Source organism: Clarias gariepinus, chromosome 12 (genome assembly GCF_024256425.1).
Source record: "Clarias gariepinus isolate MV-2021 ecotype Netherlands chromosome 12, CGAR_prim_01v2, whole genome shotgun sequence".
NCBI lineage: Eukaryota > Metazoa > Chordata > Actinopteri > Siluriformes > Clariidae > Clarias > Clarias gariepinus.
In genome coordinates, this window is record NC_071111.1 from 11,105,697 (window position 1) to 11,119,433 (window position 13,737).

The following is a 13,737-nucleotide window of genomic DNA, read 5'->3' on the forward strand; positions in this document are numbered from 1 at the left end:
AAATAAGGGCTATGTATACTTACCAGTAGCATATGCAACCTTTTGCTACATGTGCATGGAGTTATTACACAGAAGACTAAAGCTTGGAAAGCAGTGCATCTGATGAGGGTACGTAGCTGGAGAATTGGCGCCAAACTAAAGTTTGAGGAAGGAATAGAAGACATACTTTTGACACATGGCCATAGGACTGCCGTGAGAAATCATTTAAGGGATCGCTTGTTGCTCTCATTGAAATCCCATCAATAAGTCAGACAGAAGATTCATCATGATGTTCTGTGCTGTATGTGTTGCCACACCGTGACAGCGTGCATCTTATCTTTCAGGGTCAGAGGCTAATCACTTAGAAGCAGGGAGGCCAGTGACTGATCACTTCAGGTACAACACTGAATCAGTGTCTTATGCTTCTGCTTTATTTTAGACCTGTGATTAAAGGTCTAGAACATTTACCCATTGCATGTGACTTCAGATTTCATTCTATTTCCTCATGTAGTATTAAATCGGGGTTTAAATTTATGCATGAGTAAATATAGTAGCTTCAGTGAAAACCCGGTACTGCATCAGCTCTCTGGATTGTCCGCTATAGATAGCAGAAATACTTTAGTAAAGATTTTTGGCTTGGGAGAGAAGATCATCCTACTCTTTCTATGACTCTCTTTGGTCACGACAATAATAATACTCCTTAGTGTAAGGCAAGAATCGAAGCACATCTAAATATAGGGGGACTTTGCTGAACCCTGACCTTGGCACTCTGTTTGAAATGGACACCATTTATCCATTGTTGATAGGTGACAAAAAGGATAATGACCTGTCTGCCAGCGCTCTCTTTACAGCCTGTGCGATCCGCTTTGGACAATTTAAAAAGGTGTGGATCAGTTTTCAGTCACTATTTCAAGCATGGCTTCTCATGCATTGTTTGTTTTTTTGACACCCACCATTGTTGCCTGCATTCACAACCCTCTGAAAATCCACAGTTTCACTCTGAGTGTTTACCCAACATAGCTAAACTGGTCACTCACATTTTGTTTACCCTAAACAGGCCAGCTAGTGACTCAGACTCAGTGACGCGCAAAAAAAATGAACAAGCCCTTAGGAAGCTGAAAGGGAGAGAAATCGGGAATGTTGCCATGATGAGAATCAACGTTCCTTATCCCAGCTAGGCCAGGGGTCTCGCTTTCAATCTTAGGGACCCCCGGATTCTTAAATCTTCAAATACTTAACGCAGAGATTTATATAAGCGTGCTTATTCTAATACATCATAGTTTCTATATACCCTTTAATAGCCTAGGCCATGATAACCACATTGTGTTAGTAGACAAAACAGTGGAAAGTTGTAGGGAAGCACAAAATTGGGTTATGGTATATCACCTACTAAAAATGTCATCTTACCGTGTTCTTGTGTGGCAGAATCAAAGGAGTAATGGCTCAAGCTTTTAGCTTTATTGAATACAAGCTTTTATTGCAGTACTACGGTGGCCGAGAAGTGCAATACAAATTAACACAACTGAAAACAAAATAAATTCAAAACCAAATTAACAAGACGCAAAACAAATTAACATATTCAAAACCAAATAAAACCAAAAACTTTTTTTGGGGGGGGCGTCTGATGGTGGGGTTTGTTGCCAGTCCGATACAAACCAGAAAAGGTAGGTATAGTTAGCGGATGAAATGCTTACCACTGATTGGACGAGACATCTGTCACTCAAGATATACAGGAAGTAGGAACTTGTTTCTTTATCTTTGTTTCTTGTGTGTTCTGCTTCACTTTAAACTATGATGACGGTGAAGTGCAAAACAAATTAACAAAACTGACTTCAGGGCCACCGTAAGAACGCCATATTTGAAACCACAATAATGTTTGCACATTCATACACACACAAATCTACCGCTACTACAGTACTTCCTGTATATCTTGAGTGACAGATGTCTCGCCCAATTACCGGTAAGCATTTCATTCGCTAACTATACCTACCTTTTCCGGTTTGTATCGGACTGGCCAAGAAGTGCAATACAAATTAACAAAACGGAAAACAAATTAACAAATTCAAAACCAAATTAACAAATCCGAAAACAAAATAACAAAACCAACAACAAACAAAAAAAAAGTTTTGGGTTTTGTTATTTGGCTTTGAATTCGTTCATTTGTATTGCACTTCTCGGCCAGTCAGATATTAGTTATTTTGTTTTCCATTTTGTTAATTTGTATTGCACTTCAGGGCCACCGTACAATACAAACACACTTGCATATATATATATATATATATATATATATATATATATATATATATATATATATATATAAGAACAAGGCAGAACCTTTGCAGTAAAGGAATCTACATTAACAACTCATTTATATCGAGACAGTTTAAATGTATGGCTAGTAATAAGTAGTTTATAAGAATGTATAATCCTTTAGTCAAAAATAATGTCTATAAGTTTATTGACAATATGCTGCATTTTTATCAACCTCAAGAGGAAGAAAGTGAATTAGAGATAACAGGAAGAGGATTTGTGGCTGTTCCTCAATTTTTAACTATAATCAGTTACATTTTTCAAGGGTGTTTAAGTCAAATTGAGACTTTTGATTGTACAGAATAACAAAACACAATTATGAGAGTAAAAATGTACTTTATTTCTCCATAGAATCCCCTGGGATTCACTAGTGCTTGAATACCATAACTGTAGAAAGTTTTCTCAGTACTCCTGCTTTATCTCATCATCAGTGCTGACCTCCTGGGAACTCCTTTAATGCCCCTTTCCTTTAATGGAAAAAAAAACAAACAGTCTGATTTCATCATCAAAGGACTTCTGTTTCTGCAGGACAATGCACGACCTTGTAAGGCCCACCGCACCACTTGCACATTACAGGAACTCAATTGCCACATCCCCCATATAGTCCTGACCTCGCTTCAAGCCATTCCCACATGTTTGGGCCATGAAAAGAGTAGCTGGGAGGCCAGCAGTTAAGACGCGAAGCAGACAGTCACTGTTGGCTCCGGTGTACTGAGAAAACTTTCTACATCAATGGTGTCCAAGCACTAGTGAAACACTGGGATAAGTGTGTTAGTGTAGCAGGGGATTATATTTAGATCTTTTTTTACTCCCGTATCTGCACAATCAAGTCCTGGTTTGACTTGAACGCCCCTTGCATGATGTCATTTGTATGATGTGTCAGTTTGAATGATAAAAATCATATTTGCTTTTTGTTAAAAAGGGAATAAAGAGAAATAAAACACACCAGTTGTGCAGTTACTGGGGCAGTAATAGTACCTCTGTATCATGCTGGGTCACATTACATGGTACTGTACATTCATCATATACCTAAACATCCATTATATGCCGTGTACCATGCAAAATGGTTTCTACATTACATCTCGTTTTAAAATGAATGTTAAAACTGATATTACAGTGTGCTGATATTACACCCTGATATTATAAAAGCCATACATTAAACACATTTAAAAATACTATAAATGTACTATAAATAAGTACTAATAGATTAAGTACTGGTTTCAGACATTATATATATGTCATTTATATAAAACATTACATAATTTGTGCATTTTTGATGCCTTATAAATACCCGATTCATAGGACATTATAAAAGCATATATGCATGCTTGTACATTAAATATTCTCCATGCATGTATAACTACTATACAATCCTACAGTATGCTACACGTTGATAGTGATTATGTATGCTATGTACAATATTATAATTCTATTATGATCGCTGGAGTCATAGAAAGTGTTCGCATCATGGCTTTAAAGACAAAATGGGACTTTAACATACACACGGTATTTCACAGAGCCACCCATGATGCTTGGTTTATTTTAGGGCACAGTGAGATGTGTGTATTTTCTTTTAATGTTGGTCCTGGAACGGAAACCATAGCCTGCCAGATCTCAGACTACAGTGTGTTCCTTCCTTTCCATCAATTTGGAGACTGTATCAAAATAATTTGTTTTGTTTTTAAACTCGTTATGACCTCAAGTAACTCGAGCAATCTGGACTCGGAAAATAATAATAATAATAATTAGTATAAAAAAAAGTTTTCTCCTAAGCCAAACCCATTTTGGAGACTCCAAACCCTCTGCATTCTGTCTCTCAGTCTCAATCTAACCCTCTCCTTCTATGTCCTTGTTAAAACCCTCTGCACAAGCACTTATTCATGGAGGTTCATTAGCCTTGAAAGTGCAAGTCTGAACCTCTGGGCTGCTGTTCAAAAGCCCCTTTTGTGCTGCAAATCTGAATGAGCGTCTGTGTTCAGCAAAGCTTTGAAGGGGCGTCCTAGGGCAAAGCAGCACCTTCTGCCACCCATCTGTCATACGCACTATTAACACTTCATCTTTGTCCTGGAAATTTGTTTTCTCACTCCCTTGTTCCCCTCTACCCTCATCTGAGCTGTTTCCTGAGGAAAGGAGGGGTTGCTTGGAGGTTCATTCTCTATGTGCTGGCACATGTTAATGAGGCTTTTTAGGTTCTAAACTACTCTCAGATTACATTTTAGGGCTTACTTAAGTGGTCCAAGATCTCTCTCTTTTTTTTGCACACATATCCCCAAGTACAGATAAATACAAATCTCTTTTTCTACTGGCGTATACCGTGATTCATATGACTTCCAACCCCAACTTGGTTTCTCCTTTCTAGTTCAACCTGTAATTTAGCAAACATTTATCTTTTCAGAGCTCCAAACTTACTGTAATTTCCTGACCACGTTGCAGACTGAAACCCTCTCCACAATTATACAGATATTTTTAAATAAGTAGTTCTTATTTCTCCATTTAAATAAAGATTGATCTAAAGAGTGAAACTGATATGAAAATGCTTATGCGATCATGCCAGACCAGAGAGATTACTGCATGTCATCATTTATCATGTTAAACATATTAAGAATAATGCATAATAAAAGCATGTGCGTTACAATTACATTTTGAGCATTTGCCAGACGCTTATCCAGAGCGACTTGCGTATTATCTCATCATCTGAGCAGTTGAGGGTTAAGGGCCTTGTTTAAGGGCCCAAGAGTGGCAGTTTGGTGAGGTTGAACCTGGGACCTTCCGATCAGTAGTCCAATGCCTTAACCACTGAGCTACCCTTGATCCCCGTATTAAATCTACTGCTTAAGGTTAACTTTGATTATAATGTCAGTAATATCGTAGAGAGTTTCCAATGGGTGAAAGTAGGTCAGTACGGTCCGGTACCGCGTACCATTAAAAGATCCGGTGGCGGTTTGCAAAGGACAGGGTTCACAAGAAGAGTCACAGTTTGGCTTGATTCGGGGCGATTTAAAACCAGACGCGGAAGCTTTTTCAGCGAGTACGCACATCTGATAACATTACATCATCTTAAAACAGCCCTTTGTCTTCTTAGGAACTGCAAGTCTGAACCGTCCATTGTCTTTTATTGATGCTAGTTAACGTAAGCAGAGGCTTTTGCCTAAGCTTTGTTCATAGCTAACACAAGCTACAAAGCTAACTTGGTTCTAACACGAGGCTGAATACTAAATCCCTCTCTAACTCCTGAACAAGGGCACTACTTGCTGTTTGGACTGAAGCATTCTAATTTATACCCTACAAAGCACACTAGCTTTAAATTTAATGCTATTTGGAACTCGACCCTGGAAATGTTAGTTAGCTGAGGCTATTCTAAAGCGAAATAAGTGGAGACATAAGGATGTCTCTTTATGTCTTACAAGATTTACAGGACTGTCCACCATCCCCATGTTTTAATTTTCCAAGTCTACTTTCACATCTGGAGTTACAGTACCCTGAGCTCTCAGAGCAGTATTAGTGAGTGCCGTGCCGACGGAGACCCGTCTTGCTTAGAATCTCTCTCCATTGAGACATGTCCACTCCCGTTTATCAGCGTCTGCAACTTGTGAGATAAGGTGCATTTCACACCACCCTGAGATCATTTTTTAATGTCCGAACTTTATCTCGTAAACAAGTTTTCACATAGGCACAACTGCATAAAACAAAGTAACATCTTGGACACCAGCCATGATAAACAAAAAGTCCTGGGACATTCATAGCCTGCACAAAACCACAGCGAGCATGCGTAGGTTGACGTGGTGATGTCAGTTTTTTCAAAGAGAATAGAGAAATTTCAACACCTTGGAAAACATTTTTTTTAAGTTTCATTTCCAGATATATGTATGTTGACAAGGAGTGAATCCTCAACTTAGAATTAAGGCTGTATTACACAGTATAAATGTTTCGTCAGTGACAAGACACAAAAAGGACTTGATGTTGTTTTGTTCCCATAGTGAAAGGGGTTGTGACCTTTTCTAAGACACTGTCTGTCATTCAAAGCACTGACTCATAAACAATGTTGTAGAAGTAATGAGATCATTTAATAAAAGCCGTTAAACGTGAATAGGGATGTTACACGCAAGGTTGTTTTGAGAAGCCGGACTAATCAGACCAGTACTACAGGAAAGCTGATAATAAAGGCAGAGCACAAGTGATGACGTGACGATCAGCTCCGTGCTCTGTTGAACTAAACGTTAATTATATGCTATATTACACCCAGTCTTTTTTCCCAATCATGAAAATTTAGTTAAGAAGATGTGCATGTCAGCTTACAAGATTTTAGATGATGCTTCTAATAGAGTTAGATTAAATAGCAACAGCAGCCTTGAAGTTCAGCTTAATTCAGAGTTTCTGAAGTGTTATTAAGACCTCGTTCAGACCAAATCTTTATATTTATATTTGTACAGTAATATTCGCCTATATCCACATATTCAGATTGCTTTCATGTCGTTTGAGCAGTTTTGCAAATCTGATTTGAACCACATTCAACCTGTCACTTGCAACCCGACGCGAAAGATCAAGTCCACACAATCAATCACGTGGTATGGACATTAATCCATAGTTCAAAAATAAGCAGGAAGATGTTGGACGGAATGGAGATGGAAATACTGTAGTTACTGGAGCTGCAAAAGACACTGCTTTAACATGGCGATAGTAGCGCCAAAAACGGAAAAACCAATGCAGAAAGGTGGCAACGTGCCCGATTTGGTCTGCCAAATCTGATCTGATCACTTTCCAACAAAAGTGTGGACAGAATTGTGCAACACATCAGATTTACTTGCAGTCTGAACAGGGCCTTAGCCACTTGTCCACTTCAATAACAGTTCACAACAATCCATGAGGAGAGTGACTCATGTCCGTCAGAGCACAACCCATCTGTCCTGCTCTACCTTTTACACTTAAAGTCTATATTAGTATTATGTGTGCATTGTGTTGAGTATGGAATTGAATTGTAAGGGTTTTTTTTTAGTTCCATTTTACTTGTTGCCGTCATGGATTCCCCCGTTGCATGATAGTCGTCACGTGCCTGTGTTTTGGTTTTGATTCTGTCTCCACCTGTTACTGTTTAGTTCCCAAAACATGTACACTTGTTTGACCCGTAATTTGCTGACTGGCAATAACCGATTGTTAACATAAGCACTAAATTTGACTATAAAGGGCACTTGAAAGAACAATCATCATGTTATTCTAGCTTCTATCACAACTACAATAGAGTCATAAAAGGTCACTGGGTAAAGCATGGTTAAGTCCATGAGTAATAATAATAATAATAATAACAACAACAACTAGTAATCATGCAATAAGAGGTGTTACATAAATTTAGCTGAATGCAACTAATTTTCTGCTTTTGTGCCTTTTGCAAACAAATGCTGCCCTCACGGTGCCCTCGGAAGCTCCACAGAAATCCACTGAATTCACACACCATTTCTTTTATGCATAGGGTGTAGCCAAGCGTTTAACCCTTTTTTTTAAATAACATGTTAACTTTATCATGGGCAATTAAAACAAACACAAATGTGATATGCTCATTTCATGGGCATTTATACCTCAGTGGCTTCTCGAATGCCATGTGGAAGGTCTCAGGTTCGATTCCCAGCTAACGCCCCAGACCCAACCACTGGATGCAGGGCTGTCGCCAAAACCCTCAAATGAGAGGGTTGTGTCAGGAACGGCATCCGGGGTAAAACCAGTGCCAGGTCAAATGTGAGGATCAGATGGACCAATTTGGCAGGAACCTAATGGGAGCAGCCAAAAGAGGCACAACAACACAGTCTTATTTCACGTTTTGGGTAACGTGAGCTCCCTTCCTCTCTCTCTTTCTCAAACCATACTGGAAAAAACACAGAGTCTTCTTCACTTCTCCAAAGTTAGCTCATTCGAACTGCCGCATAGAGGGGCACGACCGCTTAGAGCGATTACAGCAAACAGTACAAAGCTTTCACAAACAATATATATTGTATATATAAAGGAAGGGTGCCAATATTTCTGGGGAACTTAGGATTCTGAAAAATGGTTGATTTTATTTGTGTGCGTGCTTGTTTAGCTTTGTTGATGTTAACACAATGCTTCATTGTTCCCTTTATTCTGTTATCACTGCCTCGCTGTCTATCATTCCCCCTATTTTCACTGTTCAATAGGACTAAACTGGCCTAAATCTGATCTCTGGGCTCTAAATCCTCCCACTGTTGAAGGCGAGGGAGTGTCGTCCCAGGTGAAAGGGACAAACAGACGAAAAGATGGACTATGATATGCAAGAGAAAGGATAGATTTCTCCTCTGTTTCATACACTCCTCCAGTAAAACTCCGCTCAGCTTGGCTCTACGCCTTCTGCCTTGTGTGGAAAAATCAACATGCTGATGTTGATCAAATCCCATCTCTCTCTCTCTCTCTCTCTCTGCATGGTCGTCTGCTGGAACTCAGCGCTACTGTAGCATTGTCCTGTCGTAAAATAAATCTCTGCAAGCTTCCTGCTGAAAGTCTGCCAGAGAGAGAAAGAGAAATGAGGGCCGTAACCTCCTGCAGAGTCACGGTTAAAACTAATGACTGCGCTAATTATGACCACGCTAGCAAGGAATTCATTCTGTATTTGGACTGAATCACTTGAGTGTGTGTGTGTGTGTGCGTTTGTCGTGTTCACATTTACAGCAAGCTCAAAATGATATCAGCTCAGTTCCATATGCTATATTTTTTCTATTTAAAATGAGACTCGCACCTCCCCCTCCACACACAGTTCTGAGACTAGCTGGCTTCCTACATCCTGCATCCTACAGTCCTCCATCACTGGCTGTACAAACACCTCCACCTTAATTACGCCACGTTTCCCCTGCAATGATGAGTGCCCACTAACTGCTGCATGCATGCACAAATACACGCACTAAAGCAATGCATTATTACAGCGGCACTGGGATAAAACTTTGCCGAAGCATAACGCTTCTAGCAGCTGTGTTTGGAATTGCACGAGCGGCTGCACATGATTAAGGCTTACGAGCAGACATGAAAAGACTTTTTTCCCCCCTTTCTTCTCCATTTGGCTGTATGGTTTCCGTCTGCTGGAGCGCCGCGTTACGGCACGGACAGACTTCTAATAGGCCCCAGAGCGCTGGCATTTTGAACAAAGTGACCGAGTAAAGCTCCTGACATTCGCACTCGCTCTGTCCCGCTTCTTCAATCCTCAGAAGTTTTTTCGGGGCCAGTTCGCTTGGCCTTAAGTCTTGCTTTGTTTTACAGCTGCACAGATGTGGATCAGTGAAGCTGCATGTTGACATCAGCGTTTTTTTTCCCCAAAATACAAAAAATGTCAAAGGATCTTATAAATCACGCGTGTTTGGATAGGTGATTCCATAATAGGGTGCCATTAATTATGCTTACTCATTTCATGCCCTTTTTTTTATTTTTCATTTTTATACATGGTGTTTTATTGCTGCCTGCTGTATTTCTCTCATATTTAAGTTCACAGTATTGGACAACGTTATTTAATGAGTTTACGCTGAAATGAAAAAAAGTTTTTATTATTAACTTATTATAGTTTACTATACGTTTATGACCATTTTAAAATTAATTAGTCTTACTTTGTTATTTCATACTAATTATGTACATAAACTCTAACCTATACAATGTACAGTTATTATTATATTATTTAATATTATTATTATTATGAGCCACCCCTCATTTCTTCATATTAAATTAAATCAAATGATTGATTAAATGAAAGAAATGGGGGGAAAAATATTTTACTGCAACAGGCTAAAAAGTGCCTAAAGATACAAGTTAAAAATTGGTTATGTAACAACCTAAGCAGCAACCTCATTTCCCCTCTCGTCCGTTCCAACCACTCGGCATTCCGCATCACCAGTACACTAATCACCGGCCTGGTCATCCGTCATCATCTGCACCTGTTTTTCACTGGTTTATGCCTTAAGTTGGATGTTTTTTACACTTGAATGATTCATAGGTCACTGCATGGCTTAAAAAACAAAAACATTCCTCTGAAACTGTTCAGGTACAGGGACCGGGCTGAAAACGAGAGCCAAAAACTTGCCAAAAACCAGAGCCAAAAAGTCCTTCAGGAAGCCTGGAGAAGTATTCCTCAAGACTACATTAAAAACGCCAGAATGTCTGGCTCTTTGGAAGCGAAATATGAAGAAATGAGGAGCGGCTCATGACTTTTGCACAGTACTGTATTTAATACATTCATTAAAATAGATCATGCAAAGCAACATAGTGAAAGCTGTATTTCAATAAACCCACAGTAAACTACTGACTTTTCATACTGGACTGATTTTTCCCTGAATTAAGCTAAAGCTATATCCTGCCTCAGTATTGTATTACAGGTTTACAGGGCAGCTGTGAGAACCTTTCCACTCTGGACACGTCCCAAGAAGCGCGCCAGAACCCCTGAACGCCCCGTAGTCTTCGGTTTATGGCGCAGATAATCGTCTGGTTTGGAGGTGGCGAAGCCGGGAACCCGTGTCACACTGAAAGCCTTCTTTGTCTGAACGCTCGCATACGGTTTTAATAGTTTTGCCAATGTGTCCATGTGCCTTCTGACGCAACAGACGTGATTGTGTGTCTGGCCAAAACAGACGAGAGTAAGGGAAAGCAGGGTAGACTAAACATAAATCACCCTAGAAGGCGTGTGCCAGCTCGGTCTTTCTGAAGTCTGCCCTCTCACTGTGTGCGCCGAGGTTCTACAGCACGGAAACAATAAGCGACTGTTTGTGAGAACGTGCGCGTAACGTTCAGGCCTGGAGCATAATGCTTGCTTGTGGATGCTATAACACTTATCCACCTTTGTGACAATGGTACAATATATAATTGTAAGTATTATATAAATACATTTTGTTGTTAGATTTACTCTACCTACTGAGATAAAATAAATAGCTGCATAATAACTCAAAAGCTGACATTTTGTCAGACTGAGAAAGATATTTCAGTTAATCCTCTTTCAGTAAATTTTAAAACGCAAATAAAAGCAAAATAACTACGGCACAGGCACTAAAGGCAAGCTTTTAAATCCATCACGACCTTATAATATAAACTATCCCAGTAATAAATATGTCGTTTTCATCAAACTGCCGTGGTATAAAAGGGAATAAAACTCTTTGGAGTGTGATGTTTTTGGAAAATATTTCCCTTCACACCATCACTGATAATTCTTCTAATATGGCTCAATCGTGTTTTATTCCTCACCTATCCTAACTTAGCCGAGCTTTGTTTATGTAATGTAATAAATTTGAAAGCTGACAATAACAACTAAAAAGCTGACATTTGGTAAGGCTGAAAAAGATATTTCAGTTAATCTCCTTCAGTAAATTTTAAAACGCAAAGCTGAAATGATCTCGATAATTTTCTATGTAATCAACAACAGGCGCCTAATTTATGATGTTGGTCTATTTGGGGGAAAAAATTTAATAAAAACATTCACACTCTGACCCACAATGGAAGTAAATCATTTTTCATTTTACAGACTGTATTGCCTTGGAACATGTTCAAAATGTTTCTAATTTTGTTTGCGAGACCTTCCGAGAAATTAGACCTGGACGACTGGAAATAATGTCTGTAAGGCTGGGAAAATTGGCAACTTTGATTATACACTCCTTAGATCTACAATCAAGATTATTGAATTTATGAGAAAATGGAACCTAACTGCATGTACAATCCTTTAAAAAGAAAAAAAAAAAAAGAAAGAAAGAAAGAAAACCTTCCAAAAAAATAAATAAAAAAACACTGTTACAGTCTAGTCTATAATCTCAGTGGGCTGATCATTTTACTTCTCCGTCTGAGTGGAAAGTGGAGTTGTATAACCAGAGGAATTAAATGCAACTGATGGAGTGGAAGGGAAACTATGTGCCATTTGATCAGTGGGACAATCCAACAGCAGCATTTTAAAAACCCATTACTTCCCTTACTGAGCAAAACCCACAATGCATAATGGGTAAAGCATATGATGCGGCTTTAATCTTATGAGTTTCGCTGTTATGGATGGAAAATGTATGTCTTTCAGGATTGTTTCATCAACATGGACATTGTAAGGCCCTGAAGAGGTGTAAAAACCTGATAAAACTGTAAAAACTTGATAGCACCTGCAAAAAAATGTGCGTTTTTAAATAACTACAGTATTATTTATAAACCGACAGTTTTAGAAATAAATGAATGTTTTCTTTTAACAATTTTTTCTCTCCATCACAACATTGTAGAAGTAAAGTTGGATTGGCATCGATCGCATTAATAATATTCTAGCAGACCAAAAAAAAAAAAAGGAAAAGAAAAATGACTTCTAACACAAAGGTCCTAGCATATAGCGTATAAAGCAAGACAAAAGTCCACTGTGAGCCCTACATTAACAACCTTCCAGACTCTAGGCCGAGTCACAACACTAATAATACCATTGATTGCATATACTGTCCTGGCCCTTCCCATGTATTTTGCTAGTATTTTTTTTTGTTTTGTACATAATCTTGAGGGAATAGCTCTCCAGGCTTCCTGAAGGACTTTTGAAGTTTTTGTCTCTCATTATTAGTCCAGTCCCTGAACCTGAGCAGATTCAGAGGAATGTTTTTTGTTTGTTGAGCCACACAGTGACCTATGAATCATGCAAGCATAAAGACATCTAATTTAAGACTTGATCAGGCCGGTGATTAGTATATATATATATACACACATCTTGGATAGACCTTCTCCAAAAGGACCACATGAACCTCTTTCATATTTTACAGTACATCCTGTCCCCTCCAATGAACCGTCTTTTTTATGTTCAAAGTTTATTTTTTTATTAACATTTGAAGGTTTTCAGGTGTTTCTCCGTGCTGCCAGTAAAGGGAGCCAAAAATCATAAATGCTGTGGCTAAACTGTAAACGCTGGCACTTCTGTATACAGTATGTATGAAAGCTTTCAGTTCGTTTTTCTGGCAGTCGATCTACAGTAAATTTGTGGCTGTTGAGAACAATTAGAGCACACATAAACCTCATTTACACACGGTTTCCTGTCCCTACTTTGCATACGACACGGTTCATCTTTGAAACTCACTTCCCCACTAAAAACAAATAATAAAATCCCAAATAAAAGTATCCTCTTCTGTTTTCCAAACTCCTAAAGGTTCTTTGTTCAAATCATGCAACGTGGATTTGAATAAAACGTTTATTAAATTATTATTTCAATAAACCTATTATAACATACCTCAACCTATGTTTTTAAACAGATTATCAGATAAACACAGCCAAGTTCATAAGTAGGCTATATGTGAATATTTTGCAGGTCTTACTGCTAACCTCTCCGTCATTGTAGCTGACCTTCACATTTGAAACCCAACCTTTGACCAGTCACTCATTATTTAGCCAAAAACATAAAGGGACCACCTGGCTCTCTGTTTTAAAATCATCCCCTGACATTGACCCCGTCTGAACCATCGTTGTCATCATTATCAT

General features: G+C 38.7%; 1 protein-coding gene across 1 annotated transcript in view; it reads right to left on the minus strand.

Annotated features, from left to right (window-relative positions):
• Positions 1 to 2,671: 2,671 nt before the first annotated feature.
• Positions 2,672 to 13,737, minus strand: part of asb13a.2 (ankyrin repeat and SOCS box containing 13a, tandem duplicate 2) — a 35,328-nt gene continuing 24,262 nt past the window's right edge. The window contains exon 6 of the mRNA XM_053508873.1: positions 2,672 to 2,756. Coding sequence (XP_053364848.1) covers positions 2,743 to 2,756 — 14 coding nt within the window. The 3' untranslated portion in view covers positions 2,672 to 2,742. The remainder of the gene's footprint in view (positions 2,757 to 13,737) is intronic.